The following is a 17,600-nucleotide window of genomic DNA, read 5'->3' on the forward strand; positions in this document are numbered from 1 at the left end:
TCAGTTTCTTTTCAACTGATTTTGGACTGGCTACAATAGCTCCACTTCTTGTAACTATAGTTTGACATTGTTCTTTTGGATTCACCACTGTGTTACTTGGAAATCTTCCTTCATCTCTGCTTGTTAATTATTCAGCCAGCTGTCCAATTTGAGTTTCTAACTTCTTCATACAAGCTTCTTGATTCTTGATGTTGGATTGAGTGACTTTCATGAATTGTAACATTGTTTCCTCAATCTCGTTCATTCTTTCACTCATTGGTCTAGCTGAATATTGACTCCTTTGAGGTTGAGTAGAAGAATTTCCTTGAAAGTACTACTTTTGTTGGTGATTTCCTACATTTGTAAATGGAAGAGATGTATTAGTGCTTTTCATTGCAGAATTCTGAGGATTCCAATTATAAAATTATTGATTCCTATTATTAGAATACTGAAATCCAGGAGGAAATGATTGTTGAGGATAAGATTGTTGCTATCTTTGATAATTCCCCATATAATTGACTTGCTCTTGTGGTTTAGGGGTAGGTACATCACATGCACCATTAGCATGATTCCCTCCACAAAAATCGCATGTTAATTGACTTATTACCACATTTCCAGTCTGCAAATTATTAATCTGCTGAGTCAAAGCTGCTATTTGATCAGAAAATAATTGGTTCTGCAGCTGATTCTGTGCAAGAAAAGTTTCCATCATCTTTGCTTCATATTCATTGCCTCTTCTTGTATTCCTCAAGTTGGAATTCTGATACATGGATGAAGCCATCATTTCAATGATTCTTTGGGCTTCTTCCAAGGATTTCATGCTCAAAGATCCTCCTGCAGCTGCATCAATCATAGTTCTAGTTACTACATTCATTCCATTATAAAAAGTTTCCAGTTACATCCATTCTGGAATATAATGATGTGGACATCTTCTCAGCAACTCTTTATATCTTTCCCATGATTCATAAAGTGATTCTCCTTCTTGCTGCACAAAAGATGTTATTTCTCCTCTCAGCTTAGCAGCTTTTGAGGGAGGAAAATATTTTTATTAGAAATTTATTCACAAGTTCAGTCCATGTGGTGATACTTCCCTGAGGCTGTGCTTGTAACCAACATTTGGCTTTGTCTCTTAAAGAAAATGGAAATAGCCTCAGTCTTATAGCATCTTCACTTACTCCATTCATCCTTATAGTATCACACAACTGCAGAAAATTAGAAATATGCAGATTAGGATCATCAGAAATTCCACCAGAAAATTGGTCCTGTTGCACTAGGTGAAGTAAGGCTGGTTTTATCTCAAAATGATTAGCTTGAATGGTTGGTCTAACAATTGAAGAATTATAGCCTTGCATATTTGGAATTGCATAATCTCCTAGTGTTCTCATTCTCTGTTGTTCTGCCATTTCAACTTTTGGAGTTGGTTGTCTAAAAGGTAAATGTTTCCTATTTGCAAAAGGAGTGACTTGAAATTCTGGAGAATGTATAACCTCTAGATCACTGTCACTTCCTACAGATCTCTCTGCTCTAGTCTCTTTTCTTAATCTCCTAAAAGTTCTATCAATGTCAGGATCAAAGACAAGAGTAAATTTATTTTTATTTTTCCCACGCATATACAACTAAGCACAGATATAGTATAATGAAAACAGAAAATTGCACATGTAATGTAATAGTTGCAGAAAATTTAAAGAAACAAATTTTCAATCTAGTTATTTTCCTGTTACTAATGATATTGAAACAAATTATTCCCCGGCAACGGCGCCAAAAACTTGTCACAATCTTTACAACTGTTGTTACACTGAAGGTAAACTGACTAGCAAGTGTACTAGTGTTGTTGTAGCAAGTTATAAAAGATCTTAGAATCAAATTGAGTTCCAAGTATCGTCCTTATGGAATAAAGTTCTCAATTACCACTTCACAAGATCACAATTAGTTGAGCTTTACAAATTTCAGATGGATTTGGTATGAATGTATCAAAAACAAAATTAGAAAGTAAAACAGAACAGTTATTACAAAAGTATATAGTAAACAGATGTAGAAAGAGTAGTTAGGAAATTGTTTCACCAAAACTTCAACATTGAATGAATAAAGTTCTGAACTTTCAAGCTTTTAGATGGAATGACAATCAGTTTCACGTTATATTAATCAAAGGACAATCCCTTGCCTTAATGAATCTAACATCTAATCTAATCACTCTAATCCCTTAGATCTAATCCAATCAAATGTTGCATTAAGTTTAAGAAACCAAAAGATTGCAAGATTAAGATATCTTATCCCTAAGAAACCAATAACCTTGGCAATTAATTCAGATCTGAGAAACAAATTCAATTCCCATTGATAAGAGTTCCTCTATGATTAGTTGATCAAATTTCCATTCAATCACTACTTTAACAGCAAAATCAATCACTCAATCCAATCCAAAACTCAAAGTTCAAATCCAAAATCAATTCAACATTTCCATTTCAGATTCACAATTCCTAACCACAAAGAGTTTAGGCAAACATTACAAAAAAAGAAGAGAAGATAAGAGAAGAAGAGAAATGAACAAAGAAGAAACATCTTCAAGCCAATCTCCAATCTGATCGCTCAAGAAATAAAGCTTGGTGTTCGTCCTCAATCTCCCTCTCTGACTCTATCAACAAAAATAAATGGAAAATAAAAAATGAACAAAAACTACAAATTTCCTGAGCTAACTGCCTTTTATAGAATTCCCGCTCTACTGGCGTGATCACGTTTTCCAGCAATAGTAATCACGTAGAGGCTAATTCTTCATTTGCACTTGCGCGTGTTCACTTTTGCTGGTGATAGTAGCCACGCGCACTTCAAAGTGTTCACTTTTGTTGAAAATAGTAGCCACGCAGAAGCTTCCCTTGCTAATGTCATGCGCGTGTTCACTTTTGCTAGAAATAGTGAACATGCAGAAGCTGCCTTCTTGCGCATGTTCACTTTTGTTGATAATAGTGAACACGTGCAGCTACTCTTCTTGGAGAATTCTCTAGAACGCTCACTTTTTCTAGAAAAAGTGATCACACAGAAGCTTTTCTCATTGCAACTTCTCTGGAACGATCACTTTTGCCAGCAAAAGTGATTACGCAGAAGTTCTTCTCAATGCAACCTTTCTGAAACGATCACTTTTGCTAGCAAAAGTGATTACGCAGAAGCTCTTCTTCATTTTATGGTTCTGGAGTGATCACTTTCACCAGCGAAAGTGATCACTCACAGGCTGTTCTTCAATTATCAACTTCTTTCCTCTAATTTTTGCTACTTTTCTTCTATTTTTCCTGTGATCATCTAATCCTCATGAACTTAGCTCAGAATTCCCTACAAAAGCATACTTGAAATGTCACTTTTTACATAGAAAATCAATGAATTTTAAAATAACTATGTTTAAAAGTGACATACAACATTTTATTATTTTTTTAAGGGTTTTCTACTATTTCTAGCATGTTTTCTTTATTAATTGCACTAAAAACTATGGTAAAATACTATTAAAATATGGATTCATCAGTTCGCCAGCTAAACTCTACCTCAAGAAAAGGGATATATCTCCTAGGAGGCATTCAGGACTTGCTTTATGGCAAACTACTTCCCGAGAGACCTACAAAAGCAAAAGGCACGAGAGTTCCTTGAGCTGAAGCAAAGATATATGTTAGAAGGGGATTATGTAGCTAAGTTTCATGAACTAAGGAAGTACTGGTCCCACTTCCAACATGAAGGTGGTGATGAAGATCTGTGTGCCCAATTTGAAAATGGGCTTAGAGTTGATATACGCATGGCTGCTAGCGTATTCCAAGTAACGGACCTCCCTACCTTGGTAAGCAAATGATGAGTTTATGAAGCCAACACGAAGGGAAAGTATAACACCTTAAATTTAATTTCAATAAATAAGAAATTTTGCAAATTTTTGAAATAATAAAATTTTTATTTTTAATTTAAGTTTCATCAACCATTTTAAATAAAGAAAGATGTTACAAATTATATCAAACAGTTACTACAGGACTTATTCAAATACAACAGTTTTTCAAAATAATATCCTAAGTCCTATAACAGTTCTATCCACTCCTTCACTGAGTCCGGTACTGATCATCTTGATTACCTAAAAAATGAATGTAAGGGTGAGTACTCTACACTACCCAAAACACATAGTCAACGTAGAGTCTCACCTTCAGCACATTTCCAATACATTAAACAAACACAATCACAGGCAGCATTTCACATCCATAAGTACAATACACAAACTCATGCATATGCACGCTAGCCACACTCTCTGTGGCACTATGATCACAGATTTTACACCATGAATGGTCGTCGGTTACCCCCGCCTCACGGATACCATGTGGACAGTCACGGGTCGCTCAGCAAAAATAGTAGTAAGAGGTTTAGTCAGGAAGAGAGTGTGTGGCCTGTGGTGCACCCGTTCCGCAGTCGGTGTCACCACCACTCTCTCTTGTACAAGGTATTTCTACCGTCCTCATCTTCCACATACCAAGTGTATCGCTGAACCATTCACAGCACATTACAATAGTGCTATACCCCTATTCACATACATTTCATTCACACACACAATATTTATGCTTGCACACAGCACACAGCCTATATTCAATTCACAGTACTCGGCACATAGCCCATGTTTTATCCATAATATACGGCACATAGCCTTCATTCATTCACAATATCATTAATTCACCAATCAATGGCATTCCATCACACACAATCACCTCCACGGGGCCTAACTATTCCAGCACACATCACATTACACACCAATTTCCATTCAACACTTAATTTCTACTCCCTATCTCAGCCATATTGCATTAATCAACAAAACACACAAGAATTATAACACATTAAGATAGGGTAGAGTCTCCCCTTACCTTGGATTGAAGACTCACACGCTAAATCCACCAAGAAGTGCTTTCCCTCACGGATTTTGTCTTAAACACATGGAGAAACTCAATGAGAACCCAAGGAAACTCAGAAATAGAGAAAAGGGGATGAGAAACAGAACCCTAACCATTAAAACTCACCTCTAAGCGTTCTCCACACGGATTCAACCTTCAATCAAGCTCCTGAACGACTTTGGAAGCAATTTAATCGGTGGAAAAGGGTTCTGGGTCGAGAGATTCGAAGGAATTTTTGAGAAAATAACTTCTCAAATCCTAAACTACCTTTAAATCCTTTTTTGGTCGTGACACTCTCGCTACAGCGAGATATTCTCGCTGCAACGACACACCCTCATGCTGCAGCAAAAATATAAGATGAAACTGCACCCTGATTTCTGCAGAATCTTGCTACAGCGAGACCCTCTTGCTACAGTGAGACTACACCCAGAAATGCACCCTAAACTGTCGCTACAGCGAGAAGGCGACAATTCTGGTCCTTCCTCCCAAGGCCCTCTTGCTACAGCAAGAATTCTCTCACTGCAGCGAGAACAGCCCAGAATTACTCCCTGCACTTAGATACTTAGCCAATTTCAGCCCTATCCAGTCATGCATACACACATCCATATACTTAATATACATAATCATCATTATCAAGTAAGTCAACACACACACATATATGCATTTAGATTTATATAAATACAATAATTAATATTACAAAAATTCAGGGCGTTATAGAAAGTCTGTAGATAACAGGATTGGGACACCAATGAGGCAAGACAGAAGGCCTCTGAGATTCTAGAAGAAATCTTACTCAAGTCTAACTCAATCTAAGGCGAGCGGGATTGCACCTCATAGATGTGGTAGCTACAACTCCAACGTCTCTCGAGAACCATTAAAGTGTTTCCAATGCGAGAGACCCCACATGATTCAAAACTGCCCACAATCAACTTCTGCATGTGGTCATTATGGAAAGATGGGGCATCCAACCAATGCTTATTGGTTTGCACCCTAAAGGAGTGGAAATGTTAATGGGAGTAATAAGCCAGCACCTAAGAGCAGTGATGGATCAAAGTCCAATGTGCAAGGCAAGGTATTTACCATGACTGGCTCTGAAGTGGCAAAGTTTGATGATCTCATCTGAGGTAAATGCATTCTGAAAGACAAACTCTTTGATGTTCTTTTTTACTCTGGTGCTACGCATTCTTTCATTTCCTTAACTTGTGTGCATTGCCTTAAATTGGTAGATTTATATTATTGATGAAAAATGTTTGAATGTTTTTGGATGAAGAAAGATTATTATGTACAAAAGTGAATAATGTAATATGATCATGAAATTATGAGATGTGTGATCATAATAAGTGATTATGATTATTGTAATACATTGAAGGGAGTAGTTATAATACATATATTGTAATACATTGATGTATATAAATTATAACTCACGTATTATGACATGATAATCTATAAAAAAGAATGAGAAAATGATAAATGCTGAGAAAAAGTATAGATAGTCATAGAGACACACTAGAGGTGTGGAAGACGAGTGATTTTGAAAATCTGGGAGAAATAAGGGTGATGGGTGTTTTTCTTTAAAATGTGCATAATTAATGAAAATAAAGGAAAAAAAACACAATAGGCCTCACACTCATTTCCTGACCTAAACTCCTAACCACACTTTTTCCGTGTGTAACGGCTAACCAGCAACTAGATATGCTATGAAGTCCTCAAGGAATCCTAGGGGCAATTGATTATGAAAGTATGATGAATATAAAATAGTGTAGAAATTGTGTGATTATAGTATATGTATTGTAACATATCGATTGATATTGTTATGATATGTGTTATAATATATCGACGAGTGTGATTAAGACACATATATTGTGACATATCGATTGATGTGATATAATACATATATTATATACAAATTAGTGTAGAAATATATGTTATGAATATTACAATATGTGCTTGATTTTTTGCATGTGCTTTGTTGTGGTAATCATTTGTATGAGCTGTGTGTTATTGTTAATCAATGTATGATAAAAATACGTTAGAGAATATTTTCAATATTGTATAATTCTTCTTTTAAATAAGAGATTTAGTGGGGCAGAGAATACTCATCCTTACTAACTATTTTCAAGAAATGGATTTTGAAGAAAAATTAAAGAAGATTGACCGATCTAATAAGGAAGGACTGCTCTATAGGGTTTATAATATCTTGAAGAATTGTATTATTTAATAAACTTTTATTTAAATTAATAAGGTTATGTAATTATTCTAAATGTTTATTTTCAATTTATAACACTTTGACAAGTCTGATTATAAAGATTAATTTGAAGTATATTGATAAGACTAATGGTTAGCTATTTTAATTATAGATTATATTTATTTTATAGAAATTTACTCTGCTAGAAAACATGCCTTTTATGTTTCAAATTTTTACGTATCTATCATGAATTAAGTAAATTTAGGAAATAAAAATGTTAGTTTTCATTCTATTGGTAAATTTAAATTTTATAAATGCTTCCCTTGAAAATTTTGAATATCTTTAAGTTTTTGTAAAATTGAATAGTTGATGAAAGTTTAACTTCTTTCCCAATTACTTAAACCATAAAAATAAAAAAATTTACCTTATTTTTTTTCTTCGTCATACTTTATGTCATAATTTGGAGTAAAAATTTGAAGATGTTACAAAATCTACTTATATTTTATTTCAAAAAGGGTTTTTGACACATTACTCAATAGATTTGAAAATAGGAAAGAAAGAGTAAAGAAAATGTGTGAAATGACGTTATTTTAACATTTATGTGTCATTTAATAAGACAATTTAAATAAGTAAAAAGCTAATATGTATGACCATTATTATCTAATAAATTAATTTGAGACTTTATTTTTAATAAAATATTTTATTTAAGGATAATAACCTTTGATAGTTAAATCTCCCTAGACTAGCAAGAGAATATGAATGAAAATAAAAATAAGTCAAGCTTGTGCCAAGTGTTATAAAGGTTCAAATATTTCAAAGTGTAAATATCTTACGAGGTTTGTTTGAAATTTGGATTAGTCTAAATTTATTATCTTGTCTAATAATTTCTAGAATAAAAAAAATACTCTAAATTTAACTTGCTTGATCATACTCTATTTTAAGATTTGGCAACAAAATTTAGTAATTTAGGCCTAATAATAATAATAATGAAAATAATGATGACCATAATAGTTAAATATTATAACTATACATTTAAGTGTTTTTTTTGTTTGCTTACTAATATTATTAGTGAGTATAGAAATCAAATGTGTTTAGAAATATAGATCTAGATAAGAGAAACTGTTTAATTAAGTTCAATAATAAAATAGATATTAGGCTAAAGATGGAATTTGAAAAATTATGACAATTTTTTTTAAAATTATATTAATAACTTTTATATTAAGCTATCATATTTACAAATTTTAATTTATTAGAAGTTAGTTTAAATTCATATAATGATTATTGATAGTGATAACATTTACATATTATATAATCATAAGGTTTGTGAAGTTTTTTCTTGCAACTTTTTAATAAGGATTTTACTTTCAATTTATTTACAATACCTTTTAACGAGATTCTCGTTTTCAATGTCTTGAGTAAATACCTTTCAAAAATAGGTTTTTCCATTCAGAACTAGATTTTTTAAAAAATATTTAGATTTCAAAGCATGCCTCCAAAGCTTAAGTTTGGATTTAACATTTTTTAATTTCATAACTATGACTATTTTATTTACAAAGAACATGTACTTAGGGATAATTTTTTGTACATCACTAATAAACACATCAAATACTAGGTCAAATAATTAAAGACTCAAAGGAGAGTCTTAACATACATTTATTCCTATAAAAAAATTCTTAGATATGCTTCTAGGAGTTCTCACACATGAAATTATCTTCTCATGTACAACCTAACTAAATATATGCTACATGAACTCATTTTCTGTCTAAAACCTTTCACATCATTTCTCTCTATACATGGTTATATGTCTTTTTTCAAATCAATAAAACTCATACATACATCTTTTCATTTGTAATAGTACTTTTCTATCAACCTTCATAAAAAGTATATAGCCTCTATTGTAGACATTCCTAATATAAAATTAATTTTAATTTTTTTATATAGGGACTAAATTTTTCCTTTTTCATTCATCTAACATATTTTTAGATCCCAAAATATCTTTAAAAAGCTTAATAAATCAATTAATTCATTGTTATTCCATATATTTTCAAACACTAATAATTATACTATCAAGACTAACTGTTTTACCATTCTTCTAAGAATTTTATTTACTTCTCTAATTTAAATTATGCAATAATATACCAAATTTAATTCATTTTTTTGGTTTCTAATCATTCAATATTTCCATTTACTCCATGTTTATCATTAAAAAGTTATTAAAATAATTTTTTCATCTATTTTTGATATCTTAATTTGTACTTATAACTTTTTTTCTTCATCTTTAATACATTTCATTTGTTTCAATCTATGATTTTCTTTTCTTAATTTTCACAAGCTTATATATATATATATATATATATATATATATATTTCTTTCACCATTTTTTGTTTCAAGTTATTAAAGGCATCGAACGTATAAATTTTACATAAAACCTCAGAATCACATGACACATCTTAATAGATTACGTTAAGCGTTGAATTTCACGAATTAGAATGGTAGATAACTCCCCCTAAAATTCTAATGGGATAACGTTAAACTTTTGATTTACCAAACCAAGATTAAAAGACATGGAGTTAAATCAGAATCGTATATAAACTATAAAATATCTTTTCTGAATCCTTGGAATCAAGGCTGACCATTAGGATGCCACACACGTGCATGATTTTTTTCACCAAAATTCGCTTTCAACTTTAGAAAACGCCAAATTCAGATTCACCAGTTGTGATCACAATTAAAGTTGATGGACTTTATTAGACGTTATTATACTCTAGCTAAAAAAGAGTATGTTACAAATTTACCATCCAATCAACAACATAGCTTTGCATAATAAAAGCAAAGCAAGCAAAATCTGAATTCAAATTTAACCTTAAAGAGCCATAATAGAGATTAAAAAAACGATTGGTGTAAACCCTCTACCTAAAACAAACCAAAACTAAAAAAGAACATTTGTAAGAGGTATAAGAGGGCATTAAACCATTGGATGTTATTTCTTAATCCACTTCCACTAGTCAAAATGGTATGAACAAACTTTTGATTGATAACCAAATTTCATTTGATGTTACGTTTTTTTCCCTTTATATTATGAACTTATGGGTTATCACAACTGGAAATTAGATTGTTCGTGTTTTGCATAACATGTCTCTTTCAGATTCTTCTGTTCCTTGGATGATGCTCCAACTTTGCTATGTGTCACAGGATTTTTGGATAAAAACTTACGGTAGCTAGAAAAGGTTACGATATCTGCTTAATCAAAACAAGACCAGGTACCTTCATTGAGTGGTTATTATTGATTAACTATTACTGTTGCCCATTTAGATAAACAAGAAAAGGGAGGAACTAAGGGAGTAAAAAACAAAACAAAACAAAAAAGAATTACAACAAGTTATGTTAAAAAAAGGAGATGGAGAATGATATGGAGGCTGTGCAATGGTGCAACATATGCTCCAAAATGGTTCACCCAATGACTAATGCTGAGAACAAGTGCCCATTTTGTGAGACAGAATTTTGTGAGGTAATGGACAACCTAAGGGACCAGAATGATGTTATTGATTTAAGGTCAGCTTGGGTGTTCTCACTTTATGCCCCAATCTTTCTTGGCTTATTGAGTGCTTTTAGCCCTTCTGTAGCAAGCATTTTTTCACAGGGGAGTAGCAGCTCAAGAGGGGAGGAAGAGGTTGAACAAGAGAGGGATAATGAACTTGTTCTTGGTGGAAGGAGAAGCACCTCAACTTACATGATGCAACTTTTCAGGGGTCTTCATGTAAGGATGGTGTCTGAATTTGAGAACCTTGAAGACACTAGGAACATGGATAGTAGTAGTATACTTGTCCTTGATCCATTCAATGAAGGTGCATTGATTGTTAGAGGTCCTAACTTGAACCACACAACTAGTCCAAATGAGAATGTTGTTAGCCCCTTCAATGACATTGTGGTAGGATCTGGCTTTGATTTGTTGCTGCAACATTTGGCACAGATTGGCCCTGGTGGATATACAAGTGTGAACCCTCCAGCACAGAAGGCAGCAATTGAAGCAATGCCTTGTGTGACTAGTGAGGAAAAATTGCAATGTACAGTGTGTTTGGAGGATGTTGACATTGGAAGTGAAGCAACGGAGATGCCTTGTAAGCATAAATTCCATGGTGACTGCATAATCTCATGGCTTAAACTTCATGGTTCTTGTCCAGTTTGCAGGTTTCAGATGCCATCTGATGATTCAACTGTTGAAGCCAATGTGAGGATTGGAAATAGGGACAATCAAAACAGTGAGCTAGTTAGAGCTGGAGAAGAGAGAACAAGAAATGGAAGGAGGACTTGGTTTCCAATGCTGCAGTCATTTAATAATTTTCTTCCTTCACCTTGATCAATACTATGATTGTTCCAAATTGTATATATGTTTTAGATTTCCCAGTCTGACTTTCTTGTACCATTCAATTATGTACATGTTTGTTAATGTTTGCAAAAACTAATAAATATTAGTAATATTTTCTACTTAGATTTATGCATTCTTTTTCTTCCTCACCAATTTAAAAGGAAAATGAGCGTGGTGCCACTGCCGATGTTTAATTCCCAAGTAAACCATCAAATTAAAGGTGCCAAAGAAAAGGTTTCTGAAATTAGCAAATGTTCATTTCAATCCTTGATATTAAGGGTCCATCAATTTGATCCTCGACTCTAACAACAAACAGTCATTTTGATCCTTGACTTTGGTGCACATCAGTCGAATTGATCCCTAGCTTTGTTAAATTCAGAGACCAAATTGATGGTCATCAAATCAAATTCAGACTAGAATTGATTGATTTTGTAGTGTTTGGGACAAAATTAATTGGTTGTGTCGATTTCAATTTGAAGGACTTAATTGATTGAAAGTTATACAAGTTAGAAATAAAGTTTTCTTTTCTGTAATACAAAAGACTGCTCATAATTAGAGGCACTAGTTTAGAGTATTATTCTTTAATTCCCGCATGGGATCTCATCTTCAATCAAGTGAAGAAAAGGACAAAAAGCTATATTTTGAAAAAGTGAACGAGTAAAAGAATAAAACAAGCCCAAAACTAAAAAAATGCAAAACTCAAAACAAGGGGTTGGTCCAAGTCTCATGTCTTCAGTTAACATCCAATATCTTGATCACAGTACCAGATTCAACTCGATGCAGCGCTACAATACAGTCTCGAGGCTTGCACAACTCATTTTTCTTTGCATATGCAAGAGCAAACTCTAAGGTTTCTTCTGTTGACTCAGTTTGAGAAGCTCCACAAGAACCTGTGCCCAAAACAGGTATTAGACCCCGGTAAATAAGACTATGCCTTGCAGGGGTTTCCTCACTACAGAACCATTCAAAAGAATCTGTTGTTATCTCAGGAACTACCACAGATAAAATAGGCATGCTTGGTCTATACTTTGCCACCAACTTTGCAGTGGTTCCACCTCTTGTAAGGACTATGATTAAAGCAGCATTGATGCAATTTGCAGTTCTAACTGCTGCAGAGGCCATACTCTCTAAAGTACTCATTGGAGTTGGAACTGTTTCCATCATTCTCTTGAACAGTTCACCGTAGTTTATGAAATTTTCTGCTTCTGAACATATTCTAGCCATGATTTGAACAGCAATGTCTGCATAGGCTCCTGCAGCAGTTTCTCCACTAAGCATGACACAGTCTGTGCCATCAAGAACCGCATTGGCAACATCGGTGGCCTCGGCTCGTGTCGGCCGAGGAGATTTGATCATGGACTCCAACATCTGGGTTGCAGTCACCACAGGCTTGCCTTGTATATTTGACTTGTGTATCATAACTTTCTGAGCAAGAAAGATCTTTTCAACGGGAATTTCCATTCCCAAGTCTCCTCTTGCCACCATAAATGCATCTGAATTTGCCAGTATTTCATCAAAATTGGCTATGCCCTCTTGATTTTCAACCTAACAAGAAAACAAATAATACCATGTGGTCGATTAATTAATACAAGGTTTGAGAAAACATGTTTTGTTTTCACTTTCTATTCTCATTAGAAAAATATTAATGTTACTTTGTTTCTTTCTTTCAAAGATTTGTATAGGAAATGATAAAAATAATTTTGAAAACAAAATCAAAGGGAAAATAAGGTGACATTTTGGTAGATATTCCATGAGTACTTATAAGAGAAGAAAATTAATATAAAAAATGTATAAACTTCTCGCGTAAATTAAAAAAACATAGAAGTGTTAAACAAGAGAACTGTTAAAAACAGAAAGAAAGCATATGTTGCTTTTATCTCATGAGAAGAGTTTGTTTTATTCATATAAGTACTTAGTTAATCCAAATTCAACCATTTAAATTTACTTTGCATTTCTAAAGGAGAAAGGATGACAATTTTTTAATTTAGAAAATTGACAATAAAGATACCTTAGACATGAGAAGTATGCTTTTTGCATGCTTTCCAAGTAGTTCTCTAGCTTGTACAAGGTCTGAACCTTTTCTAACAAAAGAGAGAGCAATCATATCAATCTTATTAGGAACCCCCCAATCCAAAATGTCCTCCTTGTCCTTCTCTGTGAGGGTTGGAAGATCAACAACTACCCCAGGAAGGTTTACATTCTTCCTTTCTCCAAGAACAGCCGAATTTTCGCAACGACAACGAACCAAACCATTCTCCTTGTCACATTCAAGGACAGTGAAACTGATTGTGCCATCAGCACAAAGAACATTGCTTCCTGGATTCAAATGGTGTGCCAACTTCTTGTAGCTCATACTGATCATCTTTTCATCACCTTTTATGCTATAATCAGTTGTGATTGTGATTTCTTGTCCTCTATGGATTTGTATGGCCTTCCCTTCTTTCAAAAACCCTGTTCTGATCTCTGGACCCTGTAATAATGTTTCCAACATAAGCACCATATATATATATATATATCACTGGCAGAGTGAAGCTCTAAAAAATCCATCACCAATGCCATCAAGGATCAAGCACTTAGCTTTAAACAGTTTCCCCAGAGAGAATAGTTCATAGATTTCAACTTTGCTTTTACTTTTTTTCGAGAATGGAGATGTAGTAGTTTATACAATACAAAATCCTAACTCTTTTCTTTTGTAATGTATATGTAATTTTTAAGTTCAAATATGCTTTTAATCTTTTAAAATATAATTTTTTTTATTGAAATTAATCATATTTAAACTTTATACATTTATTAAAACGAATAGAATTGATAAAAATGTCATTTTAAAACAATAAACTGAATTGAAGCCTTTTTCCATAATGAAAATAAAATTCGAGGAATTCTTGCACAATACTTTCGTATAACAACAATAATAGTAATAAACTTTAAATGTGTTTTTGATTTCTAGATTTTATTAATTTTTTTATTTCTTTGAAATAATTTTTTTTATCTTTATAATTTTGGGAATTTTAATTTTAAGTCTCTCTGGATAACGTACTCTAACCCAAAAAAAAAAAAAAGGGATAAAACTAAAAATTTATAAAAATGCTGAACCAAAATTATTTTAAAAAAAACTAAAATAAAAAATTCAGTAAAATATAAGAATCATTTTAACCTTGATGATAATAATAATAATAGACGACAAACTCTGCAGATTCATCATCTTTTACTGCCATTGAATTTGTGGTTGAGTTGGAATATAAGGTGCATACCCAGAAGAAGAATGAAGCAACCTTGGAAAGAACAGTAAACAATTTGAACAAACAACACAAGATAAAATAAAGGAATAAGTACAACGTCGTAAAGTAACCTTGGTATCCAACATAACAGCACAGAGAATGCCTGTGTTGTTCATTGCAGTCCTAAGATTGTGAAGGGTCTCTTGGTGGTAAGAATGAGAACCATGAGAAAAATTGAAGCGAGCCACATTCATCCCTGCCTTGAGAAGCTTCTCTAGCATCTCCACTGACCTGCTTGATGGTCCCAATGTGCAAACTATCTTCGTCTTAGGCTTCAAACTCTCTCTCCCCATTGTTCCTCCTACTAACATCTTTTCCATTGCTTCCTTAGATTTCATTATGTGCTCAAAACATGCAAGAACTTTATATTAGAGAAAAGGGTTTTCTAAGAACTTTCTGACACACAAGGAATATATAGGTTCTGGCATGGTCAAGATGCTAGGAAACGTATTTGACACATTAGTGTAGTGTAGCTTCAAATCCAAGCACAAATAAATATGGACGATCAATTTTAAACGGTTTAAACTTTGAAATAGAATATGCTCTTAAAATTCCACGGGATGAATAAATTGAATGGAATTTATACCCCCACCTAATTTATTGCCTGAAAGAGAGCTCAGAGCAAGAAGATTTAGGGTAAAACTTGAGATGAAGCTATGTGCAAGCAACAGAGAAATCTTCAGTTGTGCTTCCCGTTGAATTATGAATACTAATAATTAATAACAAGAATATTCCGTACCAATACAATGTACGGATTTTAAGATATTTAATATTTATATTTTATTATTTATAAAATTGAATTTTTTTTATCTATGCTAAGTTTATATTTAATAAAAATACTTAAAATAAAATATTAAATTATTTATAAATCCTAAATATTAAAAAATATATAAGATTAAGAAACATATCTATAAAATTAATAAAAAATTAACAAAATATATAAAAAAAGAACTCTAAATAATATATATATATATATATATAATATAAAAAAAATATCTTCTTATCCTAGTGTAAGTTTAAAAACTCAAATAAAAAATTTAAATTGAATGTAAGAGTTTTTAAACTAATACTAATATGAAAAAATCTTGCCTCATATATAATCATTAATATTGTATTATTAATAATATTTAATAATTTTATTTATATTGAACATATATTTAATAGAAAAACATTGACTTATTAGAAAAATTTAAAATATTCATTTAGTATCTAAAAATTGATTTGATATAATTTAATTATTAAAATTATAAAATATTTAATAATAAAAAATAAAAGATTTAAAATATAAAATGATATATATATATATATAACAAGTATCAAGTTGCTTCAAAATAAGTTTAACTTGGATGAGTAGTGATTCTAACGAGAGTTATTTTACATAATAATATTTATTAATATTAAATATTGTTAATCAAATTATGAAATATTTTTAAAATTATTTGTTAAGAAATATTATTTCAAAGTTTAATATACATTTTTAAAACACTATTAAATATATATATATATATATATATATATAATTTTATTCAATGGTTGGACTGAGGAAATTAAATATTAAAAAAATTAATAAGTGGAGTGACTTACGTCAATGTTATCCTAAATCTTAAAATATTCAATAATACATACTAGTTTTTCAATAATTAATTTATTTTTAATCTAAATATAAATGTAAAAGGTATTTGTTTTATTTAATATATTTTATTTTTTAAATAAAAAAGATTTTGATATATTGTCAATTACACTGTTATCATTGTATGATTACTTCATGAAGTCACACTCTTTTAGTTACACATAGATATAGGGCGTGTATCATATAACAAAACCTTTTAAAATGATAAATAAAACGATTTAATTATAGCCATTAAATTTAAGCAATGGTCGAGAGTTTTTGGATTAAATTTTCACGTGATATATCAATGCTTGCCTACATTCTTACCGATTAAATAATTCAAAAAATTACGTTAAAGACTAATTTAAGTACATTTTCATTGAATTTTTTATATCAAATTAATATAAAATAGACATTTTTTTTAAAATTAAAAATATCTTATTTTTTGGGTTTTTAAAAAAGTTAAACGAACGAGTTTATCTATTTTATTTTTAATTTATGAGAAAAAATTTATTTACTTTTTATGCAAATTTCTCTAAACTAAGTTTAGTGATAATTATTATTATACTCTCACGCAAATTATTTTTTCAAAAAGCATATATGCTTTCAACATGAATTATAAACTTTATAGAACGAAATATAATAAGGATGAGATGACGGATTATGATACATTGATTGGAGTATAAGGATGAATAATGTACCATGTCTTGTTATGACTACGAAAAAGGGTGTAAGCGGTGATAACAGGCGCAATTTGCAAGGTGAACGATGATATATGATGTGAAGATTTTTATTCCAAAAACTAATCTCAATATTTTATTCAAATTTAATGACTATAATTAAGTGTTCTCATTTTGAATAAATATTCTCACATAATACACTTCCCTATTTATCTATCTATATAATATATATGATAGTATAATTCTTATTTTCAAATTTTACATATATCTAAATATATAATATTTTTATACTAATATATTTACTAATTAATAGTATTTAATAAGAGTAAAAAATTCTATAATCAATACACATATACAAAATTTAAATTTGTAAAAATCAATTGAGAAAGAAAAATAATGAGATACACGTGAAAAAATAATTTTTATTGAAAATTTAACAATTTTTTTTGAAAAGGAACAAATATTTATTTTTATTATGAAAAAAATTTAAAATTTTAAAAAAATTTTAAACATGGATAAAATATTTATAAAACACATTAAAATTTACAATTATTATCCTCTTTTCATATATTTATTTCATATAATAAAATTTTATAATTTTTATAAT

General features: G+C 31.1%; 2 protein-coding genes and 1 non-coding gene across 3 annotated transcripts; 2 read left to right on the forward strand and 1 right to left on the reverse strand.

The window, feature by feature from the left end:
• The first annotated feature begins 890 nt into the window (after positions 1-890).
• On the forward strand, positions 891-997 carry LOC113868232. The gene has a single exon (XR_003505256.1). It is a non-coding gene; the product is annotated as a small nucleolar RNA R71 (small nucleolar RNA).
• A 9,460-nt stretch (positions 998-10,457) lies between these two features.
• Positions 10,458-11,417, forward strand: LOC113866598 (E3 ubiquitin-protein ligase SIRP1-like). The gene has a single exon (XM_027501416.1). The coding sequence runs from the start codon at positions 10,458-10,460 to the stop codon at positions 11,415-11,417; it is 960 nt and encodes a 319-aa protein (XP_027357217.1).
• A 740-nt stretch (positions 11,418-12,157) lies between these two features.
• On the reverse strand, positions 12,158-15,024 carry LOC113867545 (probable pyruvate kinase, cytosolic isozyme). The gene is made up of 3 exons (XM_027502936.1): positions 14,776-15,024; positions 13,435-13,896; positions 12,158-12,971 (listed from the first exon to the last, which is right to left on the reverse strand). Exons 1-3 carry the CDS (start codon positions 15,022-15,024, stop codon positions 12,159-12,161), a joined length of 1,524 nt encoding a protein of 507 aa, XP_027358737.1. The 3' UTR covers position 12,158.
• Positions 15,025-17,600: the final 2,576 nt, after the last annotated feature.

The sequence above is a fragment of the Abrus precatorius genome, unplaced genomic scaffold (assembly GCF_003935025.1).
Source record: "Abrus precatorius isolate BTA unplaced genomic scaffold, Abrus_2018 Scaffold5, whole genome shotgun sequence".
Taxonomy (NCBI): domain Eukaryota; kingdom Viridiplantae; phylum Streptophyta; class Magnoliopsida; order Fabales; family Fabaceae; genus Abrus; species Abrus precatorius.

What these genes read in the sequence shown, in the direction of transcription:
- LOC113866598 (XM_027501416.1), top strand. Translation starts at nt 10,458, where the DNA reads ATGGAGAATGATATGGAGGCTGTGCAATGGTGCAACATATGCTCCAAA.
- LOC113867545 (XM_027502936.1), bottom strand. Translation starts at nt 15,024, where the DNA reads ATGGAAAAGATGTTAGTAGGAGGAACAATGGGGAGAGAGAGTTTGAAG. An exon ending in CTGTTATGTTGGATACCAAG is followed by an intron (nt 13,897 to 14,775) that starts GTTACTTTACGA and finishes ACATTATTACAG; the next exon opens with GGTCCAGAGATCAGAACAGG. An exon ending in GCATACTTCTCATGTCTAAG is followed by an intron (nt 12,972 to 13,434) that starts GTATCTTTATTG and finishes TTTTCTTGTTAG; the next exon opens with GTTGAAAATCAAGAGGGCAT.